The sequence below is a fragment of the Ostrinia nubilalis genome, chromosome 10 (assembly GCF_963855985.1).
Source record: "Ostrinia nubilalis chromosome 10, ilOstNubi1.1, whole genome shotgun sequence".
NCBI lineage: Eukaryota > Metazoa > Arthropoda > Insecta > Lepidoptera > Crambidae > Ostrinia > Ostrinia nubilalis.
Window position 1 is genome coordinate 1,246,985 of NC_087097.1, and position 23,278 is coordinate 1,270,262.

Below are 23,278 nucleotides of genomic sequence, written 5' to 3' on the forward strand. Positions count from 1 at the left end.
CTCAGTCCAGACAAAGGCTCTAGTGAGTTCTTTCTGGCTTATGAAATTACATTCTCATTAATTCACTTGTTTGATTAAAAACATAGTAAAAAAACTTGCATAAAAATAAAATAGGCTTTGAGCTTCTAAAGTATGTTCCATTTGAGGAAACCTGGCTGGCTGGTTATGTGGAATACTCCGCTCCGACCCACTTAACATTCGGCGATTCATAAATCCAGTGTAAAAGTAATGACTAACAAAAATGTTTTCTTTCAGGCAAATCTTCCGAGAACGTCACGAACATGATCGAGAGCAGCATTTACTGCGCCAAAGTCCGAGATCTGAGGATGAAAATCAATGAAGAGCTTACAGAGATTGTGTATGTATTGTAAACTAGCTTTCCGCCCGCGGCTTCGCCCGCGTGGAATTTTGTCTGTCACAGAAAAAAAATATCACGCGCGTCCCTGTTTCAAAAACCGGGATAAAAACTATCCTATGTCCTTTCCCGGGACTCAAACTATCTCTATGCCAAATTTCATCAAAATCGGTTCAGTGGTTTAGGCGTGAAAGAGAGACAGACAAACAGAGTTACTTTCGCATTTATAGTATTAGTATAGATTATTATTTTCACTCGCCATTTTCTGAGAGAAAACTAACTGTCGTCATAGTACTCACCAGATAGCGCTAGAGTCAAATGACAGAACTAGAGATCCCACTCAATGACTTACTATCGATATATTGACTGGTTTTTGTGTGGTTCATTTGCGCCAACTGATGAGTGCCAAAACGCTAAAAGGAATAAAACGCATTTATTTTCTAAAGTCGCTGACATAGCCCGACGGATTAGCAAGCTGAAGTGGCAGTGGGCAGGGCACAATATGCAGAACTGACGGCCGATGGGGCAGCAAGGTTCTGGAATGGAGGCCGCGTACCGGAAAACGCAGTGTGTGACGTCCACCCTCAAGGTGGACCGACGACCTGATAAAGGTAGCAGGAAGGCGCTGGATGCAGGCACCAACCGTGCGATGTGGAAGTCATTGGGGGAGGCCTATGTTCAGCAGTGGACATCCTATGGCTGAAATGATGATGATTATCTGCAAAATATTTTTTTTTATCCACAACGAGGAAGCTCTTGGCCTGCATCTCACCTGATGGTAAGTGACGATCAGGCCGAAGGCGGAAGCGAGCTTCACCCGGAATCCTCAACCACGGAGGAACTGGCTATCTTACCTCTAACTGCCGGAACACAACAATGCTGTTAACATTGTTTATATGCTTATTTAAAGCGCTTTTACACGTCCCAATACAACTTCAACCCTACCATTGCTTCGAAGCCAGTGCTGAAAAGAAGCAGCGCCAGAAACAATAATTTTTATAGCTCTCCCTATGTGAATATATTTGCATGTCAGAAATGACTAATTGTGAGACCTAACCATTAACTGTATCCATCTTCTGTACCACATTTAAAGCAGATAAATGATGATTCTGATTCTGATTCTCGAATAGTGTTAATATTGTTTTCTTTTTTTGTTTTTTTTTCTCTCTCTCTTTTTTGTGATCACCGTCCATAACGCCCCCTGTTGCGCGCCTTCTTGACTGGTAGCCTCAATATGGTCCCGGTCAAGAGGGCGCGCAATCCGCAATCTTCGTGTTGGTTTCCGCTGAAAACCAGCTTCTCGACATGGCGCTTGTTATGTCGCGAATATAGCTGAGCGGACGCCTCTTCAGCATAGCTTGTAGTTTAATGTTTAATGTTATATGTACTGTATTTTTATTTTATTTTATTTTTCTATGCTGAATAAAGTATTCTTATTCTTTGATTCGGAATGTTTTGTTGCAGCAACTCCCTGGAACGGCGCGACATCCTGGGCATCGAGCCCGAGGAGCTGGTCAAGATGCGGCGCCGCTCCGCCGAGTTCTGTGCGCGCTTCAGCCGCATCTACATGTACCAGCTGCACAGACAGGTCACGCTTTATTGTTCTGTTGTATCAACCGAAAAGATGTAGCTAAAGTACGGCCAACCAGCAGCGATACAGAAGGTCGATACGACTGTCGAGTTGACAATATATTCTGTCTCTTCCCATCTTGTGTATTTGTCGTAATGTCTCGTTCTTCCGCCAAAATATGTCAAAGTCAGACGGGTTCAACTTTACCCATGACATTGGGTTTGTTTACATTTGGTATCGCTTCTCGTTGGTCGTACTCTAAAGCCCGGTCCGTGAGCACGTAGAATTTTGTCCAATGACCCCAAGCTACCCATCCTTATCGCTCGCGCGTAATTATATTGCTGTCGCGACTGTGCGACTGGGACCCGCAGTGAGTGTGCGAGCAATGCAATTATGCGGCTATACAATTTTGTGTAGGTTGCCTGTACAGCTTGGATATGAATGTCCAGGATTTGTTAACAAGATTTAGAGTAATTAGAAGTTGGATTAAAACCAACAGCTGTTCGCTGTGATGTCCTATCGGGAGAAAACGTCCAGTGGACTTCTAGGTTCTAGATGATGCAATTTTGCTGAAGTATCTTATAGAGGAGACTTTTGACCAGTAAGGAAGGTTCCAGAAGTTGATAATGAAGAAAAACCGGTGATAGTGTAAACCGAATCCGATTGCCTAGTGAATTAGATAGGGTTGTGTCACGGTAATACTATACGAGTATGATAGTATTTATACCGTAGTTGTGTCCCTGTAGTGGAGACTAAATAACCTAATAATCCTGATTATCATGATGGACATAATCCTTCATAATCGTCCACCCACAAGGTAGGCCGACAACTTCATAAAGGTAGCAGGAAGGCGCTGAATCCAGGCCGCTCCCACCCGGAGGATGTAGAAGGAAATCATTGGGGGAGGCCTATGTTCAGCAGTGGACGTCCTGTGGCTGCAATGATAATGATGACGTACGACGACGTTAAAAGCAATCCCCATCTATTTCCTCGAATGTCTGATGTAATTGTACGTAATCGCCGCGGTGGGGACCGTCTTTGCTTACATTTGGCCAAAACCACATTATTAAATAAAAGTATTATATCTGTATGGCACTAAAAATATATAATAAAATCCCAGAAAACTTGAAACAATGAAGAATGTTCACTAATTTTGTTTTTTAGCTTTCTGTATTCTCTGTTAAAAATAAAAAATACACGTGAAAGAATTATTTCGATACGTTAATTAGTTTCCAAGATATTGAATTTTAAAAGTGCGGGCGGCGACCGGCCCGCCATTTTATGCGCGTGACGTCATATTACAACGACTGACTCATATTTGTATGGGTGGAATCTTGCAAACTGAATTAAGACCCACTTCCAGGCAACCGATTAAGCTGAAATTTCGCAAACACATGTGATTTGGATGACCATGCAATATTATGATGACATGGAGCTGATCTGATGATGGAGCTGGAAGGTGGCCATAGGAACTCTATAATAAAACGACTTAAATGCATCGAGTTTGGGCTCGTTCGTTTTGTATTGATGAGTATTTTAATTCTATATAGTAATCGGGGTCTAATGATGGACCTGGAAGGTAATTCGCAATAAAACGACACAATCGCATCAAGTTTGGGTTTGGTTCAAATTTAATTTCTGTGATGGGTCTGGGTGTTAATATGTATAATAAGTTTGTATTTACAAAAAAAAAATATTTAAGTATGTTTATATCCGTTTTCTAGTGAGCGGACGCTGTGAATGTACGTCACACGGGGTCACGTGACCGTCGGCGGGACTCAATATTTAAGCGAACTTTGAATGCCTATAAAATCATAACTACTGGGTATTTTTGAATGAAATAAAAACTAATGTATTTGTAAATGTAAAAGCTTAACTGTAACATAGGTTTCAAGTGATTTTGCATACCTAGTAACATTCTCAATTACATAATGTTATGTTTAAAAAGAAACTTAAACATTTTCTAAATCTAATTGACAAGGCCTATTATACTGTACAAGACTTCTTGAGTGACAAAATTTGACTAATTTAAATATAATTTTACTTTTATTATCAATTATCAGATGTACCTATTGTTATTATGAATTTTAATGTATTATTGACATTCTTACTTGACATATCATTTACATGCCAATATCTTGGTAAAACATGTTGTATCACCTGTTAAAACCGTAAGACCAAATCATGTTGCTCTGTAATATGTTTTCACACATGTTTATGAAATTCTCACGTCCGAAATACCGCAGTGTCTCAAGTCAAAAGTATTTGACCAGTGTGTGTTGCCAGTGATGGTGTATGGCTCTGAGACGTGGTCGCTTACTATGGGCCTCATAAGAAGGCTCAAGGTCACCCAAAGAGCGATGGAGCGTGCTATGCTCGGAGTTTCCCTGCGTGATCGAATCAGAAATGAGGAGATCCGTAGGAGAACCAGAGTGACTGACATAGCCCGCAGAATCGCTAAAATCAAGTGGCAGTGGGCGGGGCACATAGCTCGAAGAGCTGATGGCCGCTGGGGCAGAAAAGTTCTTGAGTGGCGACCACGAGCTGGAAGACGTAGCGTGGGCAGGCCTCCCACTAGGTGGACCGACGATCTGGTGAAGGTCGCGGGAAGTACCTGGATGCAAGCGGCGCAGGACCGGTCTTTGTGGAAATCCTTGGGGGAGGCCTTTGTCCAGCGGTGGACGTCTTTCGGCTGAAACGACATGTTTATGTAAATAAATATCTATATCTTTATCTGTTCTTTAGATCCACGACGTGAAGCGCAACTCGGGCGCGTCGCTGCCGTTCGCGCGCCACACGCAGTTCCAGGCGCAGATGGTGCGCATCGCCTCGCTGCACCAGAACCTGCTGCAGGCCTTGCAGGTATACACAATATAATAATAAATAATAATAATAATAAAATAAATAAGCCCTGCAGGGCAGCTTTGTGGCGAGCTGTTGGTGAGTAGCGACACCACGGGGCCAGTTGTTAATCCGAGTGCTCCCGAGAGTCGGTCAAGACCCTCGTCTTCGGCTTGCCGAAGTGGAATCCGAGAGGGTCTGCAGGACTTTCACCTCTGGCTTGCCTTAACCGGCCGGCCAGAGTGGAGTCGCTAGAGCTATATGCTCCAGGGGTGGAAGTGTTAAAGGGCATAACGCCGCGAGTAACCTCGGAGAAAGCGCAGCACACCTCTCTACACCCCTGAGCTGGCAGACGCCAATGTTGCCCCTCAGTCCGGTCTATACGACCCATGACGCCAGGGGGGGCCCATTTAGTCGCTGGCTAGTCACCGCCTCCCATTTTTTCAGTCCGAGACTATGAACCAGGCAGGTGTCCCGTAGTCTCCATCCATAGCCCAGTAACCAGTCCATCCATCCTTCATCCATAACCCTAGTCCATTCTCCAATAACTGCAATAGCTCCTGTGCACAGGCTGGGGATGGTCTCTGGCTACATCCCATGATATAGTCAGAGACTAGATCCAGCATGTGCACCACTTTCACTTTTGTCGATTATTTTGCGCTTAAAACGGCCTCTACGTGTTGGATCTGTATCCCCACGCAAGCCTTATAAAGGACCGGGCCACTTTTGACCCGTGAGCTCCAAAGCGTACAAACATAATAATAAAATAAATAATAAAATAATTTATTCACAGAAGGATTTACAACAACAACTTAAGGTTACTGGTAGTTCCCAAACTAGGTAATCCTGTCTCTTGGGAACTGGAGTTGATAGTTTGCTGTGTTTTACGGTTGTACGATTACTTTAAACTGCACAGGTACTGGCAAAAGTGAATTTAATGGGTGCATAAGGTATGTGTGGTGTGTGAGTGTGAGTGAGTAGGTGTGTGTTTGTGTGGGTATGTAAGAGAGAGATGGGTATGATATCACTAAGATTATGAAACTGAAATGTTCAAAGTATTCACGCGGGGTTAGTCAACAGGAGCTCTGTTTCGTGGTAGCTAATTTGTAGAAGCCAGTCGAATAGTTTCGATTTCACGACAGATGGATGGCTCAATTTGATGTCACAAGAAGATGCCACTTTGTTGTAGATGAAAGGTCAGATTATTGTAGAGGAAAGGAAAGATTTTAAACTTTTGCGTTCCATTTCATCTAAAATAGTAAGACACAGGTCTTAACGCGACATTTATTAATGAGTTACATTATGTACTCACGGCTGTCGCAAGGATATTTATAAAAGAAATGCATATAACACGAGTATAGTTATGTATAACCTACTACCGGAAGAACTTAAAGTACTCCAAGGCCCTATATTTTAAAGCAGATTGACTTGCTGGCTTTTGGACAAATGTTTTTATAGTTATAAGGAATATTTTAATTGGCGACATTGATACTATTAATTTAATTTTACATTGACATTTTCTTAATTATTTGACATTAATACTATTGAATCCTGTAATTTTTGCACGTCTGCGAGCAGACATGATCCTATTTAATATTGTCACCCTGTATTACTGTGTTTTTGGCAAATAAACGTTTTGAATTTGAATTGAATTTGAACTTGACGTTTCGGCTGCGATACTGCAGCCGTGGTCACAAGCAGACTGGCGGCTCGCGGCGTCGTCCGTTCGGGCGGGCTTGAAGATTTTCAACTACCCTCATATTGTCATTTGTTATACTACCACTAGTGATGTTACCACGACACACAACACTCGCAGTATCCGTCAAGCCGTGAGTACATAATGTAACTCATTAATAAACGTCGCATTAAGACCCGTGTCTTACTATTTTACAGAATATGTGGTTTGAACCATTAGAGTAGACGCACACCGTTGATTTTTCGTCGGCCGATAGTTTAGTCGGGCAGTTGATCAGTATGGGCATGTATGGGAGTGCGCACATTACGTCGATTCAATTTGGCCGATTCTTCATACAATTTAAAATCGGGCACAACTATCGGCCAACTAAAAATCAACGGTATGCGCCTGCTCTTAAACCACTAAAGACCTGGGGTGTTTCCCTTGTCGCTGATTGACCATTGCTAGAGGTACTATACCATAGGGGGCCGATGGGATCAGCTGGGTCCACAAGACCTAGTGGTGGTGTGGAAAAATGTGTCACTGTGCTCCCGGTGTTATTAGCGACGAACAGAAGGAGCGAACATCCCTCTCCTTTGTTGCGGAGCGAAGGTATGGAGTCGTCCTTACTCTGTCTTGGAAAATAGCAATAACCATATCCGAGCGAGACGTCTTGGCTGCGCGCCAAATGAAGATGGCGCTGTTCCTCTTAATTTTATGTTTCTTTTGTATTTATCAGTTTTATAGTAAAGTACTGCCAACGAGAAGCGATACCAAATGTAAACAAACCTAATGTCATGGTCATTTGGAATAGCAGGGGTTTGACTTTGACATATTTTGGCGGGAGAACGAGACATTACGACAAATAAACAAGATGGGAAGAGACAGAATAGGTCATATCGACCTTTTGTATCGCTGCTATTTGGTCGTACTTTAGTGTATGTGTCATTTTGCAGATATTCCACAAGTCGTTCGAGCAGACCGCCTGTATCCACGAGAGCTCAGACATGCTACGCTGCCTCTTGCAAGTGACGCGCGAAGTATCCGCTGCATGTCACGCCGTGCCCGCGCCGCGCCATCTGCAGGCCGCGCGCGACCTGTATACTGACGTGAGTATGACGTCACCAGCTCCTGCCGGTTGCCTGCCGCGTGACGTCATCTAGACCCGAAATGCTGCGATGTCTCCTGCAATGAGGGCTATCGTTTTAGCGCTCACCAGTTGGCGCCACTGTAGAGTAAGGTCCTGTCACTTGCTAGTCGCGAAGACAGTGGCGCCAACTTGTGAGCGCTGAAGTGGTAGGAGGACTATCGCATTTGCACTCATCAAGATGGCTCCACTGTAGAGTAAGGTCCTGTCAATCGCCAGGGGTGCCAACTGTTAAGTATAAAAACGATAGCCCTCATTGACGGCATCAGCTCCAGCCTGCCGAGCCGTGCCCGCGCCGCGACACCTGCAGGCCGCGCGCGACCTGTATGCTGACGTGAGTATGACGTCATCAGCACCAACCGGCCGCGTGACGTCACCCAGGCCCAACGTGCTCTCTGCCTAATGCAGGTGACTCGCGAAGTATCCGCTGCATGTCACGCCGTGCCTGCGCCACGCCATCTGCAGGCCGCGCGCGACCTGTATACTGACGTGAGTGTGACGTCATCGTTTCCAGCCGGCAACCGGGTGACGTCACGAGTTCCAGCCGGCCGCCTACCGTGTAACGTCACTCAAGGTTGCGTGGCGTCTCAAGTTCCAGTATAGTGCGTGACGTCACCAGCTCATCAGTCAGATTAGCCACGCCTACTCTGCTGTGCGCACGTATCAGTACAGTTAGTATGCATTAGGAGACATGGAATTTTAAACGGGACTATTCCCACCTCTCGTTCCCTCCACTGCAACTCCTGTGTAGCCAGGATCTACAGCTCGAAAAAAAACCCAACCAATGAAGGTCAAGTTTGGCCCGGGGGAAAGTTATGGAATTTTAGTAAAAATTAACGTATCTTTACAGGAGATTCTGCCATCGTGCGAGAAACTGGACGACGCTGTGAACGAGTACGCGGCTCGAATGTCCAGCTACATCAACAGCACCAACAACACCGTAAGTTCAGCATTGAATACTACAACCCGAGAGCTAACTGCGCACCTTGCTGGAATGCGACTCTCCTCCCACTTACCCGCAATCACCCCGTCCATAACAGAGGGCTTAGTGTGAGTTTACATCAAATTTCGTCACTAGCGAGCGCGTTAAAAAAATATTTGAAGATTTTATTTCTTGAAAGTTTCCGCAGCGCCCCGCTGTACAATCCGTCATATATTTAATGTCACTTTTTACGCGACATCGAATGCGTTTGACGTAAACTTACACTACACCCCCAGAGCGGCGATGTGTCGTCGATCGAACTCGATCGGGTTGTACTTATTTTTACCTTTGTCAAGGTTGCTCTAGCAAGGTACATGTTATGTGCTCTATATTGTACACAACTAATTTACTGTATACTGATTTTGTTTCAGAATACATCTCGTTCCAAGCGGAGCAGCAGAACCAGTAGCAGGAAGAAGTCGATTGGCACGTGGTCTAAGTCGGGATCTAAAATGAGTAATGCTACTTTAAATTTTTATAATAAGCACATCCAGCCACATCAGATATTATAACATAAAATCGATATTGTTCCTCTCGAAATAAAAAGTATTTTGCAATTCAAAAGACAATGCCGGAAATTGGCATCTTTTTTTTTCGCGCGGCCATCGACCAAACCTTGTTCTTTGATTACAAAATAGTGTAAGAAACCGAAAATAGTGACATTGTATGTGTAAACAAACAATACCATCCATTAAAGGCTCCAGACATCAGTGTGAAGCAGAATCAGCGCATTAAAAAAATTGCGCAATATTTTGTTGCAATTTCTTACTAAACTTGCGCGCAAAAAGTAAATCTAGTATGTAAAATCATCAAAACTCTAACGCTCGTAACTCAGTTCAGACTGAGTTTAGAGGTATACATGTCATAGTAAGTTTGGTTTATTACACTATTTTGTAATAAAAAAATAAGGTTTGTTCGATGGCCGCGCGAAAAAAAGGCCACCTTTCATACAAAATCTGGCATTGCCATTTGTCATTAAAATTATTTAATCGCCCGTTACAGAGTCTGACGCTGAGTCCAGATTGTCCATGTATTCTCTGGACACCCTTCGCATAAACTTGCATCCCAAATCATCCAGCTCAAAGGACAACCAATCCAGGTACGAATGATTTTTAAAATGATCAGTAATATTTTTAAAGCGTTTTATTTTCTTGCAAAAAACTGTAACTCGTTTTTCACACAATGAGACAATGAGAACTAAGTAGGCGCCACCTGGCGACAGGTTCTGTAACTCGCAAGTGGTGCCAATAGACAATTTGACACCATTCCCCAATAAATCGAAATCACAACTTTTCTAAAAAGAAACTTCATTCTGGTCTTAAAAACTGAATTAATTTTAAATTACCTGTAAACTACGATTTTTGGTCGCATTATAATTGCAAAAAGTAGTTTGAATTGACAAAATAGTGACGTCACTTGCTGTAGTGCCATACAAAATCTATGGGAGAGTCGTTTTGACAGTTTTAGAAAGTACGTCAATGAGGGCTATCGTTTTTATACCTAACAGTTGGCACCCCTGGCGATTGACAGGACCTTACTCTACAGTGGCGCCATCTTGATGAGTGCAAATGCGATAGTCCTCCTACCACTTTAGCGCTCACCAGTTGGCGCCACTGTCTTCGCTACTAGCAAGTGACAGGACCTTACTCTACAGTGGCGCCAACTGGTGAGCGCTAAAACGATAGCCCTCATTGGTTGGTGGTGCCAACACGTCTATTAGTAAGCGCAAATACTTTAGCCCTTATCATGTAACAATAAAGTGATTAAAGACGTTGTATAATAGTAAATTATTTGTATTGTGTAAATACGAGTATATTTGTCAATCTCAATTTATTACTATAGTTTTATTAAAAGGATAAACAATGTTGACACAGACATTACTACATTAAATTTACTTTTATACAATAAAGTACATTATTGCTTGTAGCGGCACGTCGAAAGTGCGAGGCGGCGTGAGCTTCCGCGGCGGCAAGCAGGACAACAGCGCCCCCAACGCGCCGCAGAAGACGCCGAGAAAGTCGCCCAGAACGTTCGTATTCTTTTTTAGTACTCGAGCTTAGTTTGTAACCTTCTGGCACAGAATAAGTAATAGTACAGATACAGAAGGATTACTCCGCAAGACGATTTAAATAAATGCGAGTCTTGCTACGACGCGATACAGTGGAATTCAGCTCGCACAGCACTACGTACCTACAATTTTATTCACCTACAAGTTTTGTCTCTTTCTATCGCGTGCCTCTGAACTCTTCTTACGCTGTTAGGGTTGCTGTCTAGTGAAAAAATAATTAATCTACTTATTTGTAATGAGGTACGTATGTAGGTAAGTATGCATTCATTATGGAAAACCTTGGGAGAGGCCTTTGTCCAGCAGTGGACGTCATTTGGCTGAAACGAACGAACGCATTCTGAGCAGTAGTCATAGGTTAGGTTCCTATACTATCCTAAGAATTATTGATTACCTACATGGCCAACATACCTTTCAGCATCTTTGGGAAGCGAAAAAAAAAGATAAATCCGGTAGATTTCTTTTCGAATTTAAACACCCGAACGCCGCACAATATTTCTTTCTCTTTATGTCCATTTTTAAATAATACTTCGATCATAGAATTAGTTACTACAACGCACGCCAGCGTCCTGACGGGCGCGCGCGTGACACTCGACTGATATAATACCCGCCGGCGGGGCGCTTCGCTGTAGGTAATTATCTGATGTACCGCGCGGAGTGAGCCAGGCCTGCTTCTGGTGCATAAGCTCCATAGTGGCATTACGTCTACAGTATCATTTCGTCCACAGTATCATTTCGTCCATAGTATCATTACGTCTAGTTTTTCGCCACCGACGGTCGTCGGTGGACCGACGACATCATAAAGGTAGCAGGAATGCGCTGGACGCAGGCCGCTACCAAAATTAAAATCAAAATCAAAATTTTCTTTATTTGTTTAGACTAATTAAATTAGTACTTGCAAATCGTCAAATGCTCTTAAGGAGCCTATACATGTCTCATTCTTTTTTTGCCCTACCAGCGCTTCGAGACAAACATTTGGCAAGTGCTGAGAAGAAGCGCCGCAACAAACTCAGTCACCACTGTCTGCCGGTTTAAAAATATGGAAACGGGCAACATGGAAAGCATTGGGGGAGGCCTATGTTCAGCAGTGGACGTCCTGTGGCTGAGATGATGATGATGAAGCAACAAGCATTTCCGTCAACCGTTGATATTTGCAACGCCAGAAGTAACCGATGCGATTCCTTTTTCTGACTCCATTGACTGCACATTCTTTTAATTTGTTTTTTGTTTCAGATCCCGGCGACCACTAATGCGCGATCCGCAAGGAACTCGCGGGCGACGACCACGCGACTCGGGCGCGGATATACGCACCATGGTGGAAGCCGTCGAGGCGGTCAGTATACTTGAGCTTATATGAGCTTTTTTCTATAACATCAAATGTCTTTTTTTACACGATATTGAATGTGTTAGTCCTTTTTTAAATAAACAAATAAATAAATAAACCTTTATTGTCACCATGACAAAAAAAATACAACTTTAACACAGCTTAACTATTAAAAATAAGGTGACAAGGGCATCCGGATCAGCGTAAGCTGTACGGCACTAGGTCCATGCAGCGCTGGTTTTGAGCCGAATTTTACATGAAGGGTATAGAATTAATCCGTGATGAATCGAGTTTTCTCACAAACCAACATTTCATATGCTTTGGGACTGGTATTTGACACCACCAATAAATTTTCATTCTTTTTATAAGCTCTCATAACAAGACAATGACGTTATTAAATTTAATTTCACCTATTTGAATGTTCCCTAGTGCACTTCGAGTCACATCAGCCGCGAGGCCAGCCCGCGCGCGTCGCACGACGCCTCGCCGCGCCGCCGCAGCCGCAATACCACACCAAGACCCATTAAGGTACTGTGCTACGAGCAAAAATCTTTTTCAACTCTCTTTATTTCCACCACAGAATAATAATAAGTACTTCGTACAGAAGATTTTCTTCGCGAAGGTATTTAAAAAAATGTATGCTCAATGTCGTTAACAATATGGTGTAATTTAGCTTGTTTCAAGAGTCGAGCATCGTTTTCTTGACATACGTCAGTGACGCGGTACTGCACCGATTTCATAGGGCTGACTTCGGAAAATAATGTGTAACGTGAAGTGCCAATCTGCGGAAAATGGCGGAGGAAATACATGATTATGCATGGCTAATATTTTGTTTCTATCATTATTCAGTTACACACACACCACCGTTTTTTCAACTTTCCATTATACATAGTTTATTGTCTATACAATGCAAATGGGTGAAGAATACACGTGCGTACGTCAATGCTCGCTCTTGATTGTCCTGCCGATTAAATATCCCAGTAGGTGCCGTCCCGCGTGTTTTGTTATTGATGCAAACTCGCGGAGATGAACAGGCCTGCCTCCACAAAGTCTAGAAATGAAATTATTTTTTGCATCATCTCCAGGCTAAAGAGATGACGCCCCGGCGAGCGCAGGCCGCGTCTCCGCGCGCCAAACTACGCAGCATCAGCCCGAAGAAACTACGGCGCCCAAGCCCCAAGCGCGCGCAAACCATTCGCGCTGCTCTCAGCAGCATCCAGAGTGACCCACTGGGTACGTACCTCTACCGTGCTCATAGATTGGTCATTAAAATTATTTGTCGATATTCCTTGTACAATAATAGCCGTGTGACCTACTATAGTCTCGTCTGTGAGCACGTAGAATTTTGTCCAATGACCCCAAGCTACCCATCCTTATCGCTCGCGCGTAATTATGTTGCTGTCGCGCTCGCACACTCACTGCGGACGCCCATCGCACTGTCGCGAGAGCAATATAGGGGAGAGTTCGGTATATTGTACCGCCGGGTAAATTGTACCACCCTCATATTTCGTGAAGTATTTATTGAATGTCTGTAATTGCAACACTCAGCGATACACAAATAAATTATATTAATATCGGCCATGTGGTTTTTGCCGTGACAATTAACACGTGTGTTTTATTTTGAAAAGTTTTTTTTCATTGTTTTCAAGTAACTTTTGACAATGCATGTTTAGTTTGTAATTTTGTTAAATTTAATCACAGGGTGTTTCTAATATATTATTTAGAAGCGTAAATTAGTGTGGATTACAATTATTTGAAAGATTTTTCGGTATTTATAAGCTATATTTTTTACCGATTTTTTAATAACACTATCACCTAGTCGGCTAAATTGTACCACATCAAGTTGTATGGAACTTTACCAAAGGATTTTGAAAATTTTTTTCAGTAAATCATATTTTGAAGTTTTATTTGCGTAGTTATGTTTAACTAACAATAAATGAAAGGAAAAGACTGGCAAAGTAGGTTAGGTACAAGTGTGCGTTACGATAATTGGAATTACAAAACGTTTACTCAAAATCGTGATAACGTGTAAAACAATATCGATTGTCTATGTTATTAACTACTGTTCCTTTTCGTTACCTAATTTGTTAAGAATGTATCATAATAATATTTTGCCATAGTTTTTTTATAGGCTTGAAATTTATTGAAATCCAATTTAGTAACCCTGTGGTACAAATTATCGAACCGGTCGGCTAAATTGGACCGAAGCTCTGAACTCGTATTTTGTTGATTTGTGCTAAATATACAACAATTATGTTGATTAATACCTATGAAATAGTAAGTTGAATAATTTCTCTATAATTATACACCATGAACATTAGAAAAAACAAAAGAAAACTATGTGTAAAATGGGATTGAAAAAAACTGGTCCAAATTAGCGGACTCTCCCTTAATTAATAATAATAATAATAATAAAATGTTTATTGCCATTAAATCAATGTACAGAGTATTCTTATGACTAGCGGCTTCTGCACTAAGCATAGCTTGTGTCGCAGGAGCCTTTTAGTTTTTACAAGAAGATCTTTACTTTGCGGTCTGAGAACACACAAGTCAGGCAATTTATTGCTATAAGAAATTAAGATTAAAACATAATAATAATAGTAACAAAGCTTACATTAATGATAATGGTATTAGTCTCTATTAAAGGATGACAAGTAAAATTACATCTTAAGTAATTATGTAGGTAGGGATAGGTATATAATTAAAATCTATTTATTATTCTTATTAATAGCTAACAAAATATGTAAATTTAGTTGTGTGTTGGGTGATATGTGTTGAGTGTTGTGAGTGTGTGTGTGTGTGTGTGTGTGTGTGTGTGTGTGTGTGTGTGTGTGTGATAGAGGTTTCTTAGTCTTTAAGTAAGAAGGCATTCTGTGTCCGGGTAATCAAGGTTTTTAAGCCAAGATTCTATTTCAAGTTTGGCCTGGCGAGTTGTCAATGTTTTAATTTTTAATTTGCGGCAGATTTTATTGTATAAAAACGGTAACAGAGAAGTAGGGTGACGTTTGGCAAATTTTGTGCGTACTGTTGGGACCGGGATCTTGAAGACTCGTTGCTTACACAGCTTTTCGTATTCAGGAGACTTGAGGGTGATAGTGTGCATGCCAGTGGCAGCCCGTAGTATGAACAGCTGGCGGACTCTCAAGACTCCTGCATCTGAATATAGCCGATCTGTATTGTACTTGAAAGGTTTCTTTAGCATTACTTTGAGAACTGCCCTTTGGGCTCTTTCGAGCTCGATCATTAAGTACTTAGCAGCTCCTCCCCAAACTCTTATACAGTACATCAGTAAGGATTGGCAAAGGGTCTTATATACTAACAGCAGAATTTCCTTTGGGGCCGAGTTTCTTAAGTTTTTCATGACGAATATCATTTTTCGGGTACGAACAGAAAGTTGGGAAATGTGTTCTTTGTAGGACAAATTCTCGTCTATGGTTATTCCTAAATATTTTATGCTACCTACCCTCTCTATCTCGTCACAAGAACAACTTATTGATGTATTTTGTGTGTGCGCGTGTAGTTTGAGTATGTTTGAAGAAGGTGGTTGTGTACGAGCTGTCATATGAAACGCTATGTATTTTGTTTTCTTGGCATTAAGTGTTAGCAGGTTGTTTTTTAGCCAATCAGTAACTACTGTCAAGCCACGTTCAGCATTGTCATATGCGATTTTCCAGGAGGCACCCTGAAAGAGCAAGACCGTATCATCGGCGTAAAGAAGCGTTTCTGCACCTTCAAGCTGTAGTGCTGGGATGTCACTCATGTACAGTGTAAATAAAGTGGGTCCAAGTATACTGCCTTGAGGTACGCCGTATTCAACTTTAACCTGATCACTAACTACCGATCCCACTCGAACACACTGTCTTCGATTAGAAAGATAGCTGGAGAACCAGTCGAATGCCAAACCTCGTATGCCCACTTGGTATATTTTGCGAAGGAGTATAGGGGTCGAAACTGTATCAAAGGCTTTGGCTAGATCGAGGAACACGCCCAGACAAGCCTTGTTGTTATCTAGTGCATTGGAAACTGTATTAGATAATAGCATTACAGCGTCTTCGGTGGACTTTCCGCGTCTAAAACCAAATTGGTTATCAGGTATTTGATTATTGCTCTCAAGGAACGCGACAATTCTTTTGTTTACCAACTTTTCTAACATTTTCGAGAAAATTGTGAGTAAGGAAATAGGGCGATAATTAGTCGGACTGGTTTTATCTCCGTTTTTGTGTATAGGAGTGATAATGGCTAGTTTCCAATTTTCAGGAAAAATACCAGAAGCAAAACTGAGGTTGAAAATATGTGTTAGTGGTGGTACAAGGGCTTTTCTTGCAAGTTTAATTATTAATGTGGAACACTTGTCAATGCCTGGGGAGCTATCCAGTTTCAGATCCCCGATAAGGTTGTCGACTTCATTTTCATCAGTGGGATTTAAGAAGAATGATTTCGATATCGACTGTCGAGGTGGTATTGCAGCAGCTAGTAAATCTTGAGTAGTTGACATATTATTAAGAGTTTTATCAGCTAAGTCCTTTCCGACATTCGCAAAGAAACTATTACATTGGTTTACGGAGGATTTCGGATCGTCTTTGTTTTGTATGAGGTTAGTAGAATAATTATTTAAAGGCTTGTTTAAATGGCATATGTCTTTTATTGTATGCCAGAGTTTCTTCGGATTATTTTTGTTAGCAATTAAGTTTTGGTTTTCGTAGGTATTTTTAGTCTTCTGAAGGATACTGTTTAGAAAGTTACGATATCTTTTGTACGATGTGACTATTACTTGATTTTCCGGATTTTGCTTAGCTTTAAGGTGGAGACGATCCCTATGTTTCTGGCATCTAATCAAACCAGGTGTAATCCACGGTTTAAGATTAAACTTCGAGCGGCTGACTTTGATTTTTGTTGTACTACTTACTATAGCGTCGTTTATGATTTTACTCAATACGGATACTGCTTCATTAGTATCTTGACATTTAGTAACTGATGTCCAATCTGCTCCTGAAATTTTGTGTACAACTGATTCATTTTCTATTTTGAGTCGAAAACGGGTTATGGGATTTCTAGGCGGGCCGACTGCTAATCCTAGTAGGCAAGTGTAGTGATCTGTAATGTCCGTAATACAGACCAGTCCGACTGCCTGGTCGGGTTTTTTCACGAAAAAGTGGTCTAGACAAGCGTTCGCTCTGGTTGCCTTGGTTATTGCTGGGATAAGTTGGTGTTCGCTCAAAAGAGAGACGTACTCGGCACACTGTTCACTCAGGGGTTGGGCGCAGAGGTCTAGGTTTATATCGCCTGTGAGTATGATTTTCTTATTTTTACTATTTACTAAGATAGAATTAAGGGATGACAAGAACTTACTTACGTTTGTGAAAGCGGGTGACCTATAAATCCCTAACATTAATAAACTCCCATCCAATTCGATCTCAAGGCAGTTACAGTCTTCACACAAAGACTCGTTAACACTATATTGTAGGGAGTTCTTAATGTAAGCAGTAACTCCGCCACTCTTGTTTATAAATTTATGAGTCCTAAATGAGCTGTAACCAGGCAATTCTGGAATAATAGAGTTCTCGTTTAACCAGCATTCTGTCAGGATTATGACGTCCAGGTTCATGTTTAGACGTTTAAGAGTAATCAGAAGTGAATCAAAGTTAAGTTGTATGCTTCTTATGTTTAAAGTTAGACATTTAAAATTGAGTTCCGGGCTTAAAAAATCTGAACAAGATTCTATGTTATCGAGCGAGTGACAATCTATAGATAGAGTATCGTCGAAGTCTCTCATTAAATTAGTCATTCTTAAATATTATTATACCTAAAAGACTGGAAAAATATATGTCAAGTAGGGAATATAAAGATAGATTGTACTCGCTAATTCGGAACTCTTTGTTTTGTCCTCTGTGTGTGATGTAAGTGTGCGTGTGTAGTATGGGTGTGTGAGAGAGTGTAGTCAGTGTAGTGATAAATAAGTTTGTTAAAGTAAGTAACGTAATATAGTAATGAGATCGTATTTGAGCTAAACCTATTACGACATTAATTGAACTATACAATCGATATATTAGTAAGGTTGATAAAATAAGTAAGTTTTCATAAGGCTTATACATATCTGAAGGACTCGGCTTATGCAGGTGTAACTTCTTTCTGGACAGCTGTCCCGACGTGATCTTCCAGGTCCTTGTGAGTTGAGATTCGGATTGCCGGTTTGTTGTCTGCTTTTCTGACGAAGATAGAGCCGTTTCGGGTCCAGCAGTAACGAAACCCATGTTCGCTGGCGCGTGACCGAGCTTCACGATATAATTTTCGATTCTCTTTGGAGAGCCTCTCGTTAAAAAATATCCTGGTCGGTTCACCGTCTACAAGACCCTCCGATGTCACATTTCGTCTGGTTTTCGCCGCATTCATAACATCGTCCCGTTTTCTTTTCCTTGTTAGTTTAACAACAATAGGACGTGGACGTGAAGCGTTGTTTTGGGATGGTCTGTTCGGGGGCTGGCGGCTTCTAACGCCTACTCTTACCACTTCGTCAATGTCCGATTCATTCAACTCGATTCCAATTTTTTTAGATGCCATCATAGCAACATGGTAAAGGTTTTCGTTGTCTCTTTCTGCTAGTCCAACTATTTCTAGATGGTTTTTCATACCTTCTTGTTCCTGTGAGGCGATTTGTTGTTGGAGAATTACGACTGTGGTCTTCAAATCCGCGATCTCCAGCTTCGCCCTCTCCATCTGCTTTGAGTGCTCTTTTAGCGTTTGATGTAGGGTGTCAGAGATAGAGGACATTTCCTTTTTTATGTCTAAGTTTTGATGTTTTACTTCACTTAATTCGTTCCTCAATTGCCGCAATTCAGCAAGCAGGGAAGACATATCAGCATTTGGGGATGGGTGTTCATCTGCCATCTTCGATTTTAAAGTCTGCGACTTAGTTCCCCTGGACATTTTCAACACTTAGATTTCGCGCGACGTAAAGGCGGAGGCGGGCGGGGAGCGGCGGGAGGCAGGGCGCGGGTCAAGCCGCGAGCGAGCGAGCTGCGGGTTGTCGTAGGTCAGTGATACGCGGCCGTTAATGAAATTTTGGACTGTTTTTGCTTCTATTTCTTGAATGACGAATTATTGTAGAAAACTGTTTGCACTTATAGATCGACCGGTTCGTTAGCTTTAATGTGGTACTAAACACTGTGTAAAAACTTCACTTTTTCCATGGTTTCCGAATAAAATTCGCGGAGCGTAATAAAACGCGTCCTTGTAGACCGGTGTCCCAGATCCTCCTTTTTCGCGCGAGCTATAAGGATGGGTAGCTTGGGGTCATTGGACAAAATTCTACGTGCTCGCAGACCGGGCTTTATACCCAATCACTGTTCTTGTGGAAGTTGGAGAAAAAACTAAAAATATGCAAGCATTAACTCTTCCAAACCCTTCTAGCAAGCGTGGGCAGTAGGCCACATCCTATAACCTCAGGTAAATAAGAAAGCATGTCGTGCAGTGGAGGCTCAACAATGTGATGATGATGCGTGATGTACGCCTGCTTACAGTTTACATACAGTTCACGAGGCGTAACAAGCCTATAAAACTGTCTACAGAGCATAAAGCTTATTATATAGCTATATTTTAGGTATAATAGGCCCATAATGTACTTTATTTTTAAGCCATGATTTGCAATCTGTTGCTGTACCTTAATAAATAAATAAATAAAGAATTCTGAGAAAATCAATGAAATAGTACCCATTTTGTAATTTTTATTTTCCACTTAGCTCTACGTTCTATGATTTCACGGTTACCATTCATAATTTTCATCGTCAGAAATACAATCATTCTATTCATCCATCAGGTACAGCTGACAGCTCACAGATGCAAATGAACCCCGTATCCAAGATACAATGCGCCAAGAAGGAGAAAGACACTTCCCCGCCGCCACACAACTCGCCGCGACACGAGGCTCGGGATGCCACGCCCAGATATGACGTCAGGGACGCCACGCCCAGATATGACGTCAGGGACAACACGCCCAGATACGACCGGGACAACTCGCCGAGACACGAGCAGAAGGATATACGGTATGTTGTTCACTTGTCTATATCAACTCGCCGCGACACAAGGCTAGGGACGCCACGCCGAGATATGACGTCAGAGACAACACGCCCAGATACGAGCAGAAGGATATACGGTATGTTGTTCACTTGTCTATATAAACTCGCCGCGACACGTGGCTAGGGACGCCACGCCCAGATATGACGTCAGGGACAACACGCCCAGATACGAGCGGGACAACTCGCCGAGATACGAGCAGAAGGATATACGGTAGGTTGTTCACTTGTCTATGTAGGTAATAGGTATCAACTCGCCACGCCACGAGGCTAGGGACGCCGCGCTGAGATATGACCGGGACAACTCGCCCAGATACGACCGGGACAACTCGTCTAGATACGAGCAGAAGGATATACGGTATGTTGCTCACTTGTCTATGTAGGTAATAGATATCAACTCGCCACGCCACGAGGCTAGGGACGCCACGCCCAGATATGACGTCAGGGACAACACGCCCAGATACGACCGGGACAACTCGCCCAGATACGAGCAGAAGGATATGCGGTATGTTGTTCACTTGTCTATGTAGGTAATAGGTATCAACTCGCCGAGATATGACATCAGAGACAACACGCCCAGATACGAGCGGGACAACTCGCCCATATACGAGCAGAAGGATATACGGTAGGTTGTTCACTTGTCTATGTAGGTAATAGGTATCAACTCGCCGAGATATGACATCAGAGACAACACGCCCAGATACGAGCGGGACAACTCGCCCAGATACGAGCAGAAGGATATGCGGTATGTTGTTCACTTGTCTATGTAGGTAATAGGTATCAACTCGCCACGCCACGAGGCTAGGGACGCCACGCCCAGATATGACGTCAGAGACAACGCGCCCAGATACGACCGGGACAACTCGCCCAGATACGAGCAGAAGGATATACGGTAGGTTGTTCACTTGTCTATGTAGGTAATAGGTATCAACTCGCCGAGATATGACATCAGAGACAACACGCCCAGATACGAGCGGGACAACTCGCCCAGATACGAGCAGAAGGATATGCGGTATGTTGTTCACTTGTCTATGTAGGTAATAGGTATCAACTCGCCACGCCACGAGGCTAGGGACGCCACGCCCAGATATGACGTCAGAGACAACACGCCCAGATACGAGCGGGACAACTCGCCGAGACACGAGCAGAAGGATATGCGGTATGTAGTTCACTTGTCTATGTAGGTAATAGGTATCAACTCGCCGCGGGTGGACCACTCGCTGCGACACGAGGCTCGGGACGCCTCGCCCAGATATGACGTCAGAGACAACACGCCCAGATACGAGCGGGACAACTCGCCGAGACACGAGCAGAAGGATATGCGGTATGTAGTTCACTTGTCTATGTAGGTAATAGGTATCAACTCGCCGCGGGTGGACCACTCGCTGCGACACGAGGCTCGGGACGCCTCGCCCAGATATGACGTCAGAGACAACACGCCCAGATACGAGCGGGACAACTCGCCCAGATACGAGCAGAAGGATATGCGGTAGGTTGTTCACTTTTCTATGTAGGTAATAGGTATCAACTCCCCGCGACACGAGGCTAGGGACGCCACGCCCAGATATGACGTCAGGGACAACACGCCCAGATACTAGCGGGACAACTCGCCGAGACACGAGCAGAAGGATATACAGTATGTAGTTCTTTTTTCTATGTAGGTAATGAGGTAGTATTTGCTAAAATCAAGTAGCAGTGGGCGGGGCACATAGCTCGTAGAGCTGATGGCCGCTGTGGCAGAAAAGTTCTCGAGTAGCGACCACGGGCCGGGAGACATAGCGTTGGCAGGCCCCCCACTAGAAAAAAAGGCCCCCCACTAGGTGGACCGACGATCTGGTGAAGGTCGCGGGAAGAACCGGTCGTTATGGAAATCCTCGGGGGAGATCTTTGTTCAGCAGTGGACGAATAAGGTTGTTAAAATAAAACCTTTTTTTAACATTTCCTAGTAGACAACTATGGTGTTGTAGTAGAGGAATAAATACCTATCTAAAACCCTGCGACATTATGTGGTTTATAAAAAAAAACATCTTTGTAAAATAAAAACATGCCCAAAGTTTTTTCAATTGAACGGGCATGCCACGTGCGTGACGTAGTCTCTCCAAATGCTAACCGACCAAAAGCTTACAATAAGTGTTATTATTTTCTATGAAACCTATGAATATCGTAATAAATTGATTTGGTTTTGCCTTTTAGCGATTCCATAGACTCGCCGCGGTTCGAAGTGCACGACAGCCCGCGCCGCGAGTCCCCGCGACCTTCACCCCGCCCGGACGGCAGCGAGCGGGACCGGACCAACAAGGTAAGCAATTTTCTTTATATACTCAACATCAAATAAACCGCACCTTCCGCGACGCGAACTTTAACGATTTTCTTCTGACACAATCATGGTGCCCCAACAATATTGGTGTTATTTGAAAGCCCAATAAACATCCTTGAAGAAAAACACATTTAATTTCTTAATAAATGATTAACATATACCTTAAATGTGACTTGAAAAAATACCTCACTTTGGGCCCACCTATGGGATCAATTAGACCAATTTTTATGGTTATAAAACCAAATAATGATTTCACGTATCCTGTTTAACAGATGGATAGCGATTAATCACAACTTAACAATTTTATAGCCATAAAAGTTGGCTCTAGCGTAACTACCTATTTTTTGAAGAAGTGACTCTGGATCCTTCTAAAGACACATTTTTGGGGTAAAAACCTTTCCTTTAATGAAATGAAGGTTAGAACTAGGCTTTTAAATGGGGACAATATTGGTGGAAAGTGGGGATGCATACGTTTGAAAATGCTTGTCGCGGGAGGTGCGATTTATTTGATGTCGAGTGTAGTTCCAAAATACTGAACTGTCCTATGCATGACATTGACAGTGGGGCGCCACCGTCAATACCGGATCGCTGGTTCCGATTTTTGCCATGTTGGAAACCATATAGTTGAACGATGATAGCGCTCCCCTGTCATTGAGTTTGGTGGGACAGTTCAGCGTGGGTCATCTATACCAACAACGAAGAAGCTCTAAATAACATTCAACTGTGTGCAATGATAGCCTAGGGAAAGCTGGGAGCCTGTTTGGTATTTTCATCATTTTACCAAATGGTTTTCCCGGTTGAAGATGGTTCGAATTTGCTGTATGCCTTTTTTTTTTAAAGATTATTAATAAGTAATTAAAGTAGATACCTAAGATACAGGCAAAATATTTTGCTTGGTTTTGGTATTATGTCGGTGCACCAATTTTAATTAAA

At 42.7% G+C, this 23,278-nt stretch overlaps 2 protein-coding genes across 2 annotated transcripts in view; both read left to right on the top strand.

Moving 5' to 3' along the window:
• Nucleotides 1-1,805: 1,805 nt before the first annotated feature.
• Nucleotides 1,806-11,992, top strand: LOC135075395 (uncharacterized). The gene is made up of 8 exons (XM_063969839.1): nt 1,806-1,943; nt 4,671-4,787; nt 7,398-7,550; nt 8,439-8,528; nt 8,942-9,026; nt 9,573-9,669; nt 10,498-10,599; nt 11,869-11,992. Exons 1-8 carry the CDS (start codon nt 1,806-1,808, stop codon nt 11,990-11,992), a joined length of 906 nt encoding a protein of 301 aa, XP_063825909.1.
• A 7,242-nt stretch (nt 11,993-19,234) lies between these two features.
• The window catches only part of LOC135075396 (uncharacterized), a 46,557-nt gene continuing 42,513 nt past the window's right edge, over nt 19,235-23,278 (top strand). The window contains exons 1-3 of the mRNA XM_063969840.1: nt 19,235-19,238; nt 19,773-19,998; nt 22,222-22,327. Of these exons, the coding sequence (XP_063825910.1) occupies nt 19,235-19,238; nt 19,773-19,998; nt 22,222-22,327 (336 nt within the window). The remainder of the gene's footprint in view (nt 19,239-19,772; nt 19,999-22,221; nt 22,328-23,278) is intronic.

What these genes read in the sequence shown, in the direction of transcription:
- LOC135075395 (XM_063969839.1), top strand. Translation starts at nt 1,806, where the DNA reads ATGTTTTGTTGCAGCAACTCCCTGGAACGGCGCGACATCCTGGGCATC. An exon ending in TCAAAGGACAACCAATCCAG is followed by an intron (nt 9,670 to 10,497) that starts GTACGAATGATT and finishes TATTGCTTGTAG; the next exon opens with CGGCACGTCGAAAGTGCGAG. An exon ending in CCGAGAAAGTCGCCCAGAAC is followed by an intron (nt 10,600 to 11,868) that starts GTTCGTATTCTT and finishes TTTTTGTTTCAG; the next exon opens with ATCCCGGCGACCACTAATGC.